The sequence below is a fragment of the Maylandia zebra genome, linkage group LG3 (genome assembly GCF_041146795.1).
Source record: "Maylandia zebra isolate NMK-2024a linkage group LG3, Mzebra_GT3a, whole genome shotgun sequence".
NCBI lineage: Eukaryota > Metazoa > Chordata > Actinopteri > Cichliformes > Cichlidae > Maylandia > Maylandia zebra.
Genome location: NC_135169.1, coordinates 11213134 through 11229533, shown reverse-complemented (window position 1 = coordinate 11229533; position 16400 = coordinate 11213134). Strand labels below are relative to the sequence as shown.

The 16400-nt window shown below is 48.6% G+C and overlaps 1 protein-coding gene across 4 annotated transcripts in view; it reads right to left on the bottom strand.

Annotated features, from left to right (window-relative positions):
* Positions 1-627: 627 nt before the first annotated feature.
* The window catches only part of dlg4b (discs, large homolog 4b (Drosophila)), a 55666-nt gene continuing 39893 nt past the window's right edge, over positions 628-16400 (bottom strand). For 3 of the 4 annotated variants that reach the window (XM_076879482.1, XM_076879491.1, XM_076879505.1), the window contains 11 exons: positions 15010-15278; positions 12455-12557; positions 9959-10055; positions 9058-9234; positions 4347-4384; positions 3802-3849; positions 3607-3708; positions 3357-3529; positions 3168-3277; positions 2607-2698; positions 628-2519 (listed from right to left, as the gene is read on the bottom strand). In XM_076879482.1, the coding sequence (XP_076735597.1) occupies positions 2413-2519; positions 2607-2698; positions 3168-3277; positions 3357-3529; positions 3607-3708; positions 3802-3849; positions 4347-4384; positions 9058-9234; positions 9959-10055; positions 12455-12557; positions 15010-15278 (1316 nt within the window). In that variant the 3' untranslated portion in view covers positions 628-2412. The remainder of the gene's footprint in view (positions 2520-2606; positions 2699-3167; positions 3278-3356; positions 3530-3606; positions 3709-3801; positions 3850-4346; positions 4385-9057; positions 9235-9958; positions 10056-12454; positions 12558-15009; positions 15279-16400) is intronic. The other variant, XM_076879502.1, reaches the window with a different exon arrangement.

The following is a 16400-nucleotide window of genomic DNA, read 5'->3' as shown; positions in this document are numbered from 1 at the left end:
ATGTCATTATACAACGAGCCGCTCATCAAACTATCTCAACTCTGTGTGAGTGTGAGTGAGTGTGTGTGAGAGTGTGTGTGTGTGTGTGTGAGAGTGTGTGTGTGTGTGTGTGAGAGTGTGTGTGTGTGTGTGTGAGAGTGTGTGTGTGCATAAATGAGTGTGTGTGTGTGTGTGTGCGTGTGTGCATAAATGAGTGTGAGTGTGTGTGTGTGCAGAAATGAGTGTGTGTGTGAGAGTGTGTGTGTGTGTGCGTGTGTGAGAGTGTGTGTGTGTGCGTGTGTGTGTGTGTGTGCATAAATGAGTGTGAGTGTGTGTGTGTGTGCGTGTGCATAAATGAGTGTGAGTGTGTGTGTGTGTGCATAAATGAGTGTGAGTGTGTGTGTGTGTGCATAAATGAGTGTGTGTGTGTGTGTGTGTGTGCGTGTGCATAAATGAGTGTGAGTGTGTGTGTGTGTGTGTGTGCATAAATGAGTGTGAGTGTGTGTGTGTGTGAGTGTGTGTGTGTGTGCATAAATGAGTGTGTGTGTGAGTTTGTGTGTGTGTGTGTGTGCGTGTGCATAAATGAGTGTGTGTGAGATGTGAGAGTGTGTGTGTGTGCGTGTGCATGTGCATAAATGAGTGTGAGTGTGTGTGTGTGTGTGAGTGTGTGTGTGTGTGCATAAATGAGTGTGTGTGTGAGTTTGTGTGTGTGTGTGTGTGTGTGTGTGTGTGTGAGGCAGGCTAATCAATACTCAGATTTAATGATACATCAGTGTTTCTGTCAGTGCTCACAAACTAACGTGACCTCAGGTGACCCCGCTGAGTGCACGTGTGTGTGATGATATTACATCATCTATAAGTAGGATTACTTTCATTATAATAATTATTATTATTCACACGACCCTGATATTCAGTCTGGGAAACCCCGCTGGAACCCATCTACACCCAAAGCACTGTGGGTAACAGAGTCCTGTGAGCGGGACACATGCCCCGCCCCCTGATTCTCCCCAACCTCAACCTTTAGCTCCGCCTTCCCCTCAGCAGAGTAATTTCACAGTCTCCACCCTGCCATCTGAGCAGGGAATCATGGGTATTGTAGTCAAGCACAGACCCACAGGCAGCATGTGTGGCCTGGATCAGCTGAGACTTGTGGGTAATGTAGTCCTTCTGTGCTGTAGACATTTGTGGGTGGAGTTTATCCATCACCACAACTGGGAAGTGTTGGTGCTGCAGTCCAGACGTTTTTGCTTAAAAATGGAAGTGTTTCACTCCAAACTGTCCATCAGGAGGGGATTATGGGAGCTGTAGTCCATATGAGGGCAGTTCAGTGTTCAGCCAAGAAGGATTGTGTGCGTTTAGGTCAAGACAGAGGATTGTGGGTCATGTAGTCCAGCATAAAGTTGTTGCAGTCAAAACCAAGGAGGATTGTGGGTGCTTTAGTGGAAGCAGGGGGAAAGACAGGGAGTTGTAGTCCAAACACAGTGCGGTTTGAGGAGTTGTAGTCCAAACAAAGGGTGGTTTGAGGAGTTGTAGTCCAAACAAAGGGTGGTTTGAGGAGTTGTAGTCCAAACAAAGGGTGCTTTGAGGAGTTGTAGTCCAAACAAAGGGTGCTTTGAGGAGTTCTAGTCCAAACACAGTGCGGTTTGAGGAGTTGTAGTCCAAACAAAGGGTGGTTTGAGGAGTTGTAGTCCAAACACAGTGCGGTTTGAGGAGTTGTAGTCCAAACAAAGGGTGCTTTGAGGAGTTGTAGTCCAAACAAAGGGTGCTTTGAGGAGTTGTAGTCCAAACAAAGGGTGCTTTGAGGAGTTGTAGTCCAAACACAGTGCGGTTTGAGGAGTTGTAGTCCAAACAAAGGGTGCTTTGAGGAGTTGTAGTCCAAACACAGTGCGGTTTGAGGAGTTGTAGTCCAAACAAAGGGTGCTTTGAGGAGTTCTAGTCCAGGCAGAGGAGGACAGTAGCAGATGAAGTGTGGAAAGTGAGGGCGTGGGGGTGTAGAGGTGCAGGCAGAGCAGGATTGTGGGTGTTGTAGTCCAGTGGTTGTTTGTTACTTTAAGCCCTGAAATAGACTGTGTGTTTGAGCCCCATCGTTTATTTACAGTCACACAAGTCTGTATGTACACTACACACCAACACGTGCACACTCACACACACACACACACACCATCTTCACATCACACAAACCAATAAATAAATAGATAAATAAATAAATAGCATGATATAAATACTTCAGTACCAGGTCTACAGGCTCTGATTCATCATGTACTGATAATAAACCAATCAGTGTGAGTCTGTCCTCCTCTCAGATTAAAAACATCCTGATCCATCAGTGCGTGCGCCCGTCACCCTCCCAGAGAAGAAAACAAAAACCCGCTGGAGGGAGGGAGGAGCCTGGGCGTGACGTTAACAGCAGTTCCCGTGAAGACAGTCGGCCAATCAGAGCCTGTCGCGTGCGGGGACCCAGATGTAGGGTCCGCTCTGCTCCTCGATGACCACTTTGACGTGGTGGTAGACTTCCTCGAAGCTGTCGCCGTGCACGATGGCTGGAAGACAGGCAAAGATGGCATCAAACCCCGAGACGCACGTACGTTTCACACGTGAACGCTCGTGAACTTTATTTAATGTTTTACCTGTGAAGCACTCCAGGAAGTCCTGCTCCAGCTTGATGGCTCGATCCAGAGCTTTCCTCGCCTGCTCCTCCGACAGGCGCTTGTTCAAGTCCCTGCACCAATGTCACACATGTTAATTCTCACAGCGACATGAAATGCTCTGTGGCTCCGCCCACAAAACAACAACACTTTGAATCAAATCTTTAAAAAAAAAATTTATTTAAAATTTTAATTAATTTTCTTTTAAAGAATGTAATTGAATGACATTTGAGATTTTCATGTTTGAACTTTAATTTACTTTAAGAATCAAAAATTAAGAACCTCCCTGATTCGCAACCTGTGGTGTTGGGGGCTTTTTGTCCCTGGTAGGGTCTCCCGTGGGGGCCCAGCTGGGCACCCACACTAGAGTCTGTGGATGAGGCACAACTCGTCTATCACCAGGTGGCAGATGTCAGAATCTCATCTCTGCTGTTGCAGACCTCTGTCTGTTACTGGATCTGGGAGGTTGGTCTGATTTGACCTTTATGGGCGGAGTCAGAGAGCAGTTTGATCTGACCTCATGACGTGACGTGTTAGACTCACAGGATGTTCTCCAGCGACCGCGGTCGGATGAAGATAGCGATGGGGTGGAGCTGTGCCGCCTGCAGCCTCCTCACGGCGTTGGCCGACACATCCAGGATGCAGTGCTTCCCCTGAACACACACACACACCGTCACAATACTGCCACTGTGGGAGTGGAAACGGCCACTGTGGGAAAGTGCGGACTGTCACCTGCTCGGCCACCTGTCGCACACTCTGCACCGACGTCCCGTACAGGTGGTTGTTGTACTGCCCCGCCTCGATGAAGCGGTGCGACTGGATGTCCCGCTCCATCTGTTCCCGTGACGCCACAAAGTGGTAGTCCCGCCCATCCACCTCGTAGTCCCTGCGAGGGCGAGTCGTATCTGTGAGAGAGAGCGAGGCACACATTAGAAACCTGTCTGTTCAGTTCCTGTTCGACCACCTGTAGGCGGAGCCTTACGGGGAACGCAGGAGCCGAACTTGTCGGGGAACTCGGACAGCAGGTCGTCGTTGACGCGGTCTTTGGTGGGTCCCAGGATGATGATGGGGCGGGCATAGTCCACTGAACACACACACAGAGGTCATGTGACCCACAGTCAGAGGCGGGAACAGTTTGATTTAGAGTCTGGGGTCAAAGGTTACTGGTGACACTGACCTTCAATCTGAGTGATGAGCTCGTAGCTGTGAACGAAGCCTTCTCTACCTGCAAGAAGAAGAAACACCTGAAAACACAGGAAGTGACATCATACGAAGATCTGACCCATGACGGGGACATGATGATGAGGAGGGTCTGAGGTTACATGAACCCTCAGTTTGACTGAGTCACGTGGTTAGAAGTGAGAGAGGTCAGAGGTCACTTCCTGTTGTCAGTCTGAAGGTTCCTGTGATGCTGTGATGAGGTCAGAGCTGATGGACGTCTCTGTGTTTTTGTGTTTCTGAGTCTGAGTGACTTCCTCTGGATCCTCGAGGAGAAAACAGGAAGTAGATACTTCCACTTCCTGTCTCTTCAGCACAGGCTGCAGGTTTTATTTAACTTCCTCACACTGAACACGGAGCTTCGATGAATGACCTCTTCCTGAGCTCTCAGGCTCCTCCTCACTGATCATCAGGAGGTCAAACTATCATCACAGGAGTGTGTGTGGAGGAGTCACTGATGAATAACCACGCCTCCTCCTCCTCCTCTGTGTGTTATTATTTTACCTTTGCTCTTCATCCGTGACCACTCCTTCCTCTCCACTCTGAAACACACACACACACACACTGGATTCATTGTGTATTATTGTCTTTATCTTACAGTATAAAGCACCCTGAGGTGGCAGTCAGTGTGTGTGTGCAGCATTCACTGACCTGTGTGTGTGTGTGTGTGTGTGTGTGTGTGTGTGTGTGTGTGTGTGTGCAGCATTCACTGACCTGTGTGTGTGTGTGTGTGTGTGTGTGTGTGTGTGCAGCATTCACTGACCTGTGTGTGTGTGTGTGTGTGTGTGTGTGTGTGTGCAGCATTCACTGACCCGTGTGTGTGTGTGTGTGCAGCATTCACTGACCTGTGTGTGTGTGCAGCATTCACTGACCTGTGTGTGTGTGTGTGTGTGTGCAGCATTCACTGACCTGTGTGTGTGTGCAGCATTCACTGACCCGTGTGTGTGTGTGTGTGTGTGCAGCATTCACTGACCTGTGTATGTGTGTGTGTGCAGCATTCACTGACCTGTGTGTGTGTGTGTGTGTGTGTGTGCAGCATTCACTGACCTGTGTGTGTGTGTGTGTGCAGCATTCACTGACCTGTGTGTGTGTGTGTGTGTGTGTGCAGCATTCACTGACCTGTGTGTGTGTGTGTGTGTGTGTGCAGCATTCACTGACCTGTGTGTGTGTGTGTGTGCAGCATTCACTGACCTGTGTGTGTGTGTGTGTGTGTGTGTGTGTGTGTGTGTGTGTGTGTGTGTGTGTGCAGCATTCACTGACCTGTGTGTGTGTGTGTGTGTGTGTGTGCAGCATTCACTGACCTGTGTGTGTGTGTGTGCAGCATTCACTGACCTGTGTGTGTGTGTGTGTGTGTGCAGCATTCACTGACCTGTGTGTGTGTGTGTGCAGCATTCACTGACCCGTGTGTGTGTGTGTGTGTGCAGCATTCACTGACCTGTGTGTGTGTGCAGCATTCACTGACCCGTGTGTGTGTGTGTGTGTGTGCAGCATTCACTGACCCGTGTGTGTGTGTGTGTGTGCAGCATTCACTGACCTGTGTGTGTGTGCAGCATTCACTGACCCGTGTGTGTGTGTGTGTGTGTGCAGCATTCACTGACCTGTGTGTGTGTGTGTGTGTGTGTGCAGCATTCACTGACCTGTGTGTGTGTGTGTGTGCAGCATTCACTGACCTGTGTGTGTGTGTGTGTGTGTGTGTGTGTGTGTGTGTGTGTGTGTGTGTGCAGCATTCACTGACCTGTGTGTGTGTGTGTGTGTGTGCAGCATTCACTGACCTGTGTGTGTGTGTGTGCAGCATTCACTGACCTGTGTGTGTGTGTGTGTGTGTGCAGCATTCACTGACCTGTGTGTGTGTGTGTGTGTGTGCAGCATTCACTGACCTGTGTGTGTGTGTGTGCAGCATTCACTGACCCGTGTGTGTGTGTGTGTGTGCAGCATTCACTGACCTGTGTGTGTGTGTGTGTGTGTGTGTGTGTGTGTGTGTGTGTGCAGCATTCACTGACCTGTGTGTGTGTGTGTGTGTGTGTGCAGCATTCACTGACCTGTGTGTGTGTGTGTGTGTGTGTGCAGCATTCACTGACCTGTGTGTGTGTGTGTGTGTGTGCAGCATTCACTGACCTGTGTGTGTATGTGTGCAGCATTCACTGACCCGTGTGTGTGTGTGTGTGTGTGCAGCATTCACTGACCTGTGTATGTGTGTGTGTGTGTGCAGCATTCACTGACCTGTGTGTGTGTGTGTGTGTGTGCAGCATTCACTGACCTGTGTGTGTATGTGTGTGTGTGCAGCATTCACTGACCTGTGTGTGTGTGTGTGTGTGTGTGTGCAGCATTCACTGACCTGTGTGTGTGTGTGTGTGTGTGTGTGTGTGTGTGTGCAGCATTCACTGACCTGTGTGTGTGTGTGTGTGTGTGCAGCATTCACTGACCTGTGTGTGTGTGTGTGCAGCATTCACTGACCCGTGTGTGTGTGTGTGTGTGCAGCATTCACTGACCTGTGTGTGTGTGTGTGTGTGTGTGTGTGTGTGCAGCATTCACTGACCTGTGTGTGTGTGTGTGTGTGTGTGTGTGTGTGTGTGTGTGCAGCATTCACTGACCTGTGTGTGTATGTGTGCAGCATTCACTGACCTGTGTGTGTGTGTGTGTGTGTGTGTGTGTGTGTGTGTGTGTGCAGCATTCACTGACCTGTGTGTGTGTGTGTGTGTGTGTGTGTGTGTGTGTGTGTGCAGCATTCACTGACCTGTGTGTGTATGTGTGTGTGTGTGTGTGCAGCATTCACTGACCTGTGTGTGTGTGTGTGTGTGTGTGTGTGTGTGTGTGTGCAGCATTCACTGACCTGTGTGTGTATGTGTGTGTGTGTGTGTGCAGCATTCACTGACCTGTGTGTGTGTGTGTGTGTGTGTGTGTGTGTGTGTGTGTGTGTGTGCAGCATTCACTGACCTGTGTGTGTGTGTGTGTGTGTGTGTGTGTGTGTGTGTGCAGCATTCACTGACCTGTGTGTGTGTGTGTGTGTGTGTGCAGCATTCACTGACCTGTGTGTGTGTGTGTGTGTGTGTGTGTGTGTGTGTGTGCAGCATTCACTGACCTGTGTGTGTGTGTGTGTGTGTGTGCAGCATTCACTGACCTGTGTGTGTGTGTGTGTGTGTGCAGCATTCACTGACCTGTGTGTGTGTGTGTGTGTGTGCAGCATTCACTGACCTGTGTATGTGTGTGTGTGTGTGTGCAGCATTCACTGACCTGTGTGTGTGTGTGTGTGTGTGCAGCATTCACTGACCTGTGTGTGTGTGTGTGTGTGTGTGTGTGTGTGTGCAGCATTCACTGACCCGTGTGTGTGTGTGTGTGTGTGCAGCATTCACTGACCTGTGTGTGTGTGTGTATGTGTGCAGCATTCACTGACCTGTGTGTGTGTGTGTGTGTGTGTATGTGTGCAGCATTCACTGACCTGTGTATGTGTGTGTGTGTGTGTGTGTGTGCAGCATTCACTGACCTGTGTGTGTGTGTGTGTGTGCAGCATTCACTGACCTGTGTGTGTGTGTGTGTGCAGCATTCACTGACCTGTGTGTGTGTGTGTGTGTGTGCAGCATTCACTGACCTGTGTGTGTGTGTGTGTGTGTGTGTGTGTGCAGCATTCACTGACCTGTGTGTGTGTGTGTGTGTGTGTGTGTGTGTGTGCAGCATTCACTGACCTGTGTGTGTGTGCAGCATTCACTGACCCGTGTGTGTGTGTGTGCAGCATTCACTGACCTGTGTGTGTGTGTGTGTGTGTGTGTGCAGCATTCACTGACCTGTGTGTGTGTGTGTGTGTGTGTGCAGCATTCACTGACCCGTGTGTGTGTGTGTGCGTGCAGCATTCACTGACCCGTGTGTGTGTGTGTGTGCAGCATTCACTGACCTGTGTGTGTGTGTGTGTGTGTGCAGCATTCACTGACCTGTGTGTGTGTGTGTGCAGCATTCACTGACCTGTGTGTGTGTGTGTGCAGCATTCACTGACCCGTGTGTGTGTGTGTGCAGCATTCACTGACCTGTGTGTGTGTGCGTGCAGCATTCACTGACCCGTGTGTGTGTGTGTGTGCAGCATTCACTGACCTGTGTGTGTGTGTGTGTGTGTGCAGCATTCACTGACCTGTGTGTGTGTGTGTGCAGCATTCACTGACCTGTGTGTGTGTGTGTGCAGCATTCACTGACCTGTGTGTGTGTGTGTGCAGCATTCACTGACCTGTGTGTGTGTGTGTGCAGCATTCACTGACCTGTGTGTGTGTGTGTGTGTGTGTGCAGCATTCACTGACCTGTGTGTGTGTGTGTGTGCAGCATTCACTGACCCGTGTGTGTGTGTGTGTGTGTGTGTGCAGCATTCACTGACCTGTGTGTGTGTGTGTGTGTGCAGCATTCACTGACCTGTGTGTGTGTGTGTGTGTGTGTGTGTGTGTGTGTGCAGCATTCACTGACCTGTGTATGTGTGTGTGTGTGTGCAGCATTCACTGACCTGTGTGTGTGTGTGTGTGTGTGTGTGTGTGTGTGCAGCATTCACTGACCCGTGTGTGTGTGTGTGTGTGTGTGTGTGTGTGTGCAGCATTCACTGACCTGTGTATGTGTGTGTGTGTGTGCAGCATTCACTGACCTGTGTGTGTGTGTGTGCAGCATTCACTGACCTGTGTGTGTGTGTGTGTGTGTGTGTGCAGCATTCACTGACCTGTGTGTGTGTGTGTGTGTGTGCAGCATTCACTGACCTGTGTGTGTGTGTGTGTGTGTGTGTGCAGCATTCACTGACCTGTGTGTGTGTGTGTGTGTGTGTGCAGCATTCACTGACCTGTGTGTGTGTGTGTGTGTGTGTGTGCAGCATTCACTGACCCGTGTGTGTGTGTGTGTGTGTGTGCAGCATTCACTGACCCGTGTGTGTGTGTGTGTGTGTGTGTGTGTGTGCAGCATTCACTGACCTGTGTGTGTGTGTGCAGCATTCACTGACCCGTGTGTGTGTGTGTGTGTGTGTGCAGCATTCACTGACCCGTGTGTGTGTGTGTGTGTGTGTGTGTGTGTGCAGCATTCACTGACCTGTGTGTGTGTGTGCAGCATTCACTGACCTGTGTATGTGTGTGTGTGTGTGTGTGTGTGCAGCATTCACTGACCTGTGTGTGTGTGTGTGTGTGTGTGCAGCATTCACTGACCTGTGTGTGTGTGTGTGTGTGTGTGTGTGTGTGTGTGTGTGTGTGCAGCATTCACTGACCTGTGCTTGGAGGGGACGTAGCCCAGCTCCTCCAGCTCCCCCTGCTGGTTGACCCTGCGTGCCTGCCACCACTCCTCGTCGGCGCTGTCGATCACGTGGAAGACCTCGCCAAAGTTAAAGTCCAGCGCCTGAGACAGCACGCCGCAGTCCCACTGCTTATCGTAGTCGAAGAGCGCCCTGTAACACACACAGCACGCCATGGAGAACGCCGCTCATCGCCTCTGAGGACCTCAGGAGGTCATGTGACCACCTCAGACTGTCAGCTGACTGGGAGTCATTTAAATTTAGCTGATCTGGAGTCAGAAGTTGTTCCAGAAGTTCTCTGTGTGTTCTTCACACACACTTCGGACCGACAAACACAGACACACACAGTCCTGTTTTCATATCTTAGTGAGGACATCAATTGACATATTTCTTACCCTAACCATCAAAAATGAAAGCGTCCCCATAACTGTGACCCTAAAACCACATTGTGAGTCTCAAACATGTCTTCATAGTCCCCATGATGGCTGTTGGTCCCCACAAGTATAGTATACTCATAAACGTGGTGTCTGTGTTTCAGGAGGCAGAGCGGCTCGTCCTCTGAGGTTGTTGGTTTGATCCCTGGCAGCTCCAGCCTGCGTTCAAACCCATCCTGAACCTGAGGTGCTCCTGATGTGCTCATGTTTTAGATTTGTTGGTAAAGGAATAATCTGCTGGATGCATCCATCTCTGAATCTAGATGGTTGATGGTTACAGCTGAGTGACACATGATGGAGTAAAGCACACCTGTTCACAGGTGTCATGACTGTGAGGTCATTCTGACTCATTCACAGTAGGAACAGATGAAAGAGGCCGGGCGTGCTGCCCTGAGGAGACCTGGTCCAGGTGTCTCAGTGTGTCACAGGTGAGCTCAGGTTACCTGATGTAGAAGGTGCGGCTGTTCCTCAGACTGCCGGACGAGCTGTTCATCATCTGCTCCCTCAGGTCGTGGATCTTTGCCTCGAAGCGACTGTACTCTGAAAACACACACTCGGAGTTTAAACAGGGTCAAGGTCAAAGGTCACACAGGTACAAGGGTCACATGATCACAGGTCTTTACACACAGTGAGCAGGACCAACCATCAGGATCATTGCAGGCCAATCACAGCTCACAGATGGATTAGGAGACCGTGCTGTTTCTCAATATGTGTACTCGTGTGTACTTGCGTGTACTTGTGTGTACTTGCGTGTACTTGCGTGTACTTGCGTGTACTTGTGTGTACTCACGTGTACTCACGTGTACTCGTGTGTACTTACGTGTACTTGCGTGTACTTGTGTGTACTCGCGCGTACTTGCGTGTACTTGCGTGTACTTGCGTGTACTCACGCGTACTTGTGTGTACTTGTGTGTACTTATGTGTACTTGCATGTACTTGTGTGTACTTGTGTGTACTTGCGTGTACTTGTGTGTACTTGCGTGTACTTGTGTGTACTTGTGTGTACTTGTGATACGTCATCAGTAACAGTACTGCTCCAATTCAAAGTAGCATCAAGCCAAGTACTTTCCTTCTTTGGCTCTCGGAGGAGGCGGACACACTTTTCCTCCTCTCCCTTATCTTCCCTGCTTGTGTCCTTGTCTAGTCTCGTGGTTTTTTGTATTTTCCCTGGAACATTCTCTCACAGTCTGTTCTCTAAAACCTAAAGGAGGAATTATGGATTGGATCAACTGCTCCCTGAATGCAATCAACACCCCTTTCTCAACGAGAAGTTTGGGCTCGGGTGAGCCTGAGTGCTGAAGATATCTACCTATTCTGAACCATGGTAACAGGGTTCTGGATGATCGGAGCTGGCTTGGCCCTGACTTATCGAAGAATTAAGAAAGCGGAACCGGCTGTTCAAACCCCCACAAGGCTGCCCGCTGGGATTGAAACGATGGGAGAGGCGTGAGTTTCTCAAAATGGGCTCATTGAGTGCAGCACGGATAAGATCTTGGAGAGGCTACGGCTGCTGTGAATACTCAGAATAAGACCTCTGACTGCAGACTGGATACATCTCAGAAGGGCTCGCTCGGAATAACATCTCTGGGCACAAAATTGGATGACATCTCGGGGAGGCACACTGCCGTGAGTTCTCAGAATCGGCTCCTTGAGCACAAGAAATGACAACATCACAGAACGCAAGTATGGCGAAGCTCGCGGCTCTCCAACGGGAGATTGAGAGACCAGTGTTGGACTGTAGAACTGCTTTGAAATTCATATGAGCTGTTCGCACTAAAGTAAAAAGCACCATCACTTATGCAGAGACCCCTTTGGCACCAGCTGCAAGGCTGGAGCTGAACAACAACACCCTGATAACGACTGTCTTTAGTCTGTTCCTTCCCATTCCATGCAAGGCCATCTGGGTTGGCTGGAAGACTGGGACTGCAGCGGTCCCAGATCAGATGTACACACTGGAACTCTTTCCCATGTTGCTGTCTGTGTTTATTGTGCTGTGGTGTGTTGATACCTGTGCATTCCTGTATTATCCTTCTGTGTTACACATTTCTGTCATCTCGGTTGTGGGCAAAAGACCTGCAACTGACAAATAAAGGCTATCTCATCTCATCTCATCTCAACATTCCCGGATGTGTTCTGGCTCCTCCCATTTTACCCAGCATGCACCGGTGGTGGCTTATGTGGACTTGGTGCAGCCAAATATCCCAGAATGCATTTCGTCCAAAACTCAAACACAGCAGTGACGTAGGACAGCTGCTAAAAAGATATGACTCTGTGTAAAAAAATGAACTTTTAAGATATTTTAAGGCGAGAATGTCGCTGTGTGAACTTCAAATATCAGGACATCACATATTTGTAAAAGCGCTCCGACGTTTTCAGAGACGTTTGTTACCCACCAGCTGTCAGCTGACCATGAGGTCAAGGGTCACCAGAGCGAGAACAGCGGACTCCATCGTTTTTAACCCCCCGCGGTCTTTCACTGCTCAGGTTAAACATATAAGTCACTTAGACAAAATGTTCATGTTTGCTTTATTTGCCAAAGTGCCTGAAATACTTTTTATCTTTTTTCTTACAGAAATCTCCCACACCATGAGAAATTTCCACTGCAAATATTAATCACAGTAAAATTACGAGGGGATGGCAGTGAAACCTCTGGAGCTGTGATGTCATCAAGTCATCAAGTACACTGATGTTCCAGCTGTGGAACGATCGCGCTGCGTTCTCAGGAAGTGTGACGTGTGAACTTACAACGCACGGACTAGTGAGAACACGAGTGCGCAGTCGCGTACTTGAGTAGTGACAAACGGGTTACGTGTGTGTGTGTGTGTGTGTGTGTGAGTGTGAGTGTGTGTGTGTGTGTGTGTGTGTGAGTGTGAGTGTGTGTGTGTGTGTGTGTGTGAGTGTGAGTCTGTGTGTGTGTGAGTGTGAGTGTGAGTCCTCACCCTCAGGTCTGTACTGTGCTACTATGGTAACAGTCTGCCCGGCGTTCTTCAGAGCTGCTGCTGCCTGCTCATGTGTGGCGTACCGGAGGTCCACCCCGTTCACCTGCACACACACACACACACACACACACACACACACACACACACACACACACACACACACACAGGTGGTCAGTACCTCTGCCTGACCAGCAGGGGGCAGCCTGGTTACACTTTTGTTTCTGCTGGTTACAAACTGTGACTGAGGACCAGAGCTGATGTAACACCAGACAAGTTACTCATCAGAGTACTCTGATTACTTTTCTGTTGTAGTTTGAGAGTCTAAAGCACGTGTGTCAAACTCAAGGCCCGCGGGCCACGTCCGGCCCGGCGTACATTTACATCCTGCCCGCGAGATGATTTTATATAGATGTATTATTATTGTTATGCATGGCCCGGCGATATGAGGCGCTAATAACACACAAGTTGATTCTGAAAGCAGAGCCTTTCAGCGCCAGTGGGAGGCTGAATATATGTTTACAGACATGCTGGTAAACCGTGTGTCTTATTAGTGGAGATAATGTAGCTGTAATGAAGGAATTTAATTAAGACGGCACTACGAGACAAAACGTCAGGATAAGCTGAAAAACCTAAATGCAGAAACTACAGAAAGTAGAAGAGCTGAAGAAGAATCTGACATTTCAGCAGACGTTTGTCACCAGAGAAAAACCACAAAGTGAAGCTGTTGTGAAAGCAAGTTTTATTGTAGCAGAGGAGCCAAATCAGCCCGGTACCACTCTGAAGAGCTGCAGGATGAAGCTGTGCGACGCACCAGTGCAACCTGCCTCACTTTCCCTGCTGCCAAGTAATGTTGAACCAAGTCAGCGGACTTTGCTGAGCTGCACCTTTGATCAGAGACTGCTGGTGGCCTTTCAGACTGTGGCACCACGGTTGTGGGATTCTCTCCCACTGTCTCTTCGCTGCACGGACTCTTGATTCTTTTAAGAAACAGCTGAAGACATTTTTATTTAGAAAAGCATTTGATGAATTTCTTCTTATGCTGTTTTTATAGTTTTATTGTTTTACATTGTTTTATTTACTGTTATATTGTTTTTATATTTCCATTTTCTGTGTTGTAAAGCACTTTGTGATTTTTATCTGTGAAAAGCGCGATATAAATAAATTTTACTTACTTACTTTTACTTGTGGCCAGACAAAACGCAGATTTTGGCAAACGTGAGCCTGAGCAGAAATACGATTGCTGATCGGGTTTGTGACATGGCCACTGATTTAAGAGCACAGTTGTGTGAAAGAAGCAAAGACTTTATTGCATACATTCTGTGGATGAAAGTACAGACATGATGGACATTGCACAGCTGGCCATCTTCATCCCTGGAGAGGAAATATTGAACATTAAATCGATGCACAACAACAGGAAAAGACATTTTTTAAAACGTATGTCAAAGTGTAACCGACATGAAACTGTCCTGGGACAAACTTGTTGGAGTAAAGATGCAGCAGGAGAAATGTACCGGTGAGTTAACAGCATCACTGCATCACACACCAGGAAAGGCTGTGTGGTAAAGTCCTAAAAATGGAGCATGTAATGATCACCGTGACACAGACCGTACATTTGATCTGAGCTAAAGGTTTAAATCACCGTCAGTTTCAGTCTTTTATGTGGGAAATAGATTCAGAGTTTGCAGCTGGCTGAGTTGGGATAAAAGTTCTCAACAGAGTTTTTGAGCTCAGCAAGGAAACCTGTCAGTTCATGGACATGTATGATGCGGTGAAGCTGTCACAAATGCACCAGTGCAGCCTGCCTCACTTTTCCTGTTGCAGTAATGTTGAACCAAGTCAGCGCACTTTGCTGAGCTGCACCTGTGCAGATGCAGCTGCAGCTGCAGTGTAATGATGCACTCAGGGAAAGACACTGACTGGCCCGCACAGTTTATTAGCTCCACTCCTGCAGCAGCGCCCAGCTCGTCTACATGCGGCTCCAACCTTGTGTTTGCTCTCATTTACTTTTTCTGGGGTTTTGGCAGCATGTTCATATTTCTAACTTGCAGGATATATTTTTATGAAGAGCAAAATATTTAAAGTTAAAGTTTATTTTTTTAAGTTTATTTAATCTGGAATTATATTCCTGTCTGTTTTTATTCATATTTATGTTTAAAAAACAGTTTTAGTGTTCAATAAATGTTTATCTCGTTTGGCCCGCGACCTAAAGTGTGCCTTGAGTTTGACACCCCTGCTCTAAAGTACTCCTATTATTTTGGACTTCATGTCTTCATGAGATAAATGAGATCAATAACTCCAACAGGTGTTAGTTGTTGGAGTTATTGATCACATTTATCTCTAAATAACTCACCTGCTCTGAAGACCTGCTGTGTGTGTGTTTGTGTGTATTACACTGAGGATCTGTGTGTGTTTGTGTGTATTACACTGAGGATCTGTGTGTGTGTTTGTGTGTATTACACTGAGGATCTGTGTGTGTTTGTGTGTATTACACTGAGGATCTGTGTGTGTGTTTGTGTGTATTACACTGAGGATCTGTGTGTGTTTGTGTGTATTACACTGAGGATCTGGTCTCCCTTGCGGAGCTCCCCGCTCAGGTCTGCTGGGCCTCCTGCGAGGATGAAGGAGATGAAGATGCCCTCTCCGTCCTCTCCGCCCACGATGTTGAAGCCCAGGCCGGTGGAGCCGCGCTGCACGCAAACCCTGCGAGGCTCCCTCGAGTACTCGTCCTCTCCCATCATGCCGCGGGGGATCGGGGAGTATCGCCGCGGTGACGGAGGAGGGAGGGCTTGTGGGTAATCGCACATATAGTCCGGCTCCATGTAGGCTGCAGCGAGGACAGAAGGTTCAGCAGCTGATCTCTGACATCTGGATCAGGGACAGGTCTAACATCTGGATCAGGGTCACGGGTCTAACATCTGGATCAGGGACACGGGTCTAACATCTGGATCAGGGTCACGGGTCTAACATCTGGATCAGGGTCACGGGTCTAACATCTGGATCAGGGACAGGTCTAAAATCTAGATAAGGGACAGGTCTAACATCTGGATCAGGGTCACAGGTCTAACATCTGGATCAGGGACACGGGTCTAACATCTGGATCAGGGTCACGGGTCTAACATCTGGATCAGGGACACGGGTGTAACATCTGGATCAGGGACACGGGTGTAACATCTGGATCAGGGACAGGTCTAACATCTGGATCAGGGACACGGGTGTAACATCTGGATCAGGGACACGGGTGTAACATCTGGATCAGGGTCACGGGTGTAACATCTGGATCAGGGACAGGTCTTACATCTGGATCAGGGACAGGTCTAACATCTGGATCAGGGACACGGGTGTAACATCTGGATCAGGGACAGGTCTAACATCTGGATCAGGGTCACGGGTGTAACATCTGGATCAGGGACAGGTCTTACATCTGGATCAGGGACAGGTCTAACATCTGGATCAGGGTCACGGGTCTAACATCTGGATCAGGGACAGGTCTAACATCTGGATCAGGGACAGGTCTAACATCTGGATCACAGGTTTAACTGGTTGCTGACTGTGTGTTTGACACAGTATTCTGGATTAATCTGTTATGAATGATAATCTTATCCATAGTAAAGCAAACATCCTGGACCTTCCTCTGAGTCTGAGTCTTGAGTTCACCTGCATCAGGATCAAAGCCTGATAGGATCAAACATTCCTGGAGCTTCTTGAAGGAAAACCTCATTAAACTCATTTTAAAGCCTGACTGTGTCCTGGTTTCATCTTCTGAGGAGTTTAGAATTAGTCTGAGCTGAAAGTGCACATCTGTCCTCTAGGTGGCGCTGCAGGGAAACTAAAGTCATCATTCAGAGCGAACTCACATCTGTACAGATGACTGATATGCAGTATTATTTACAATATTACTGTAGTATTATCACTGTAATCAACCTGTGAGCAGGTCTAATCAGTGTGA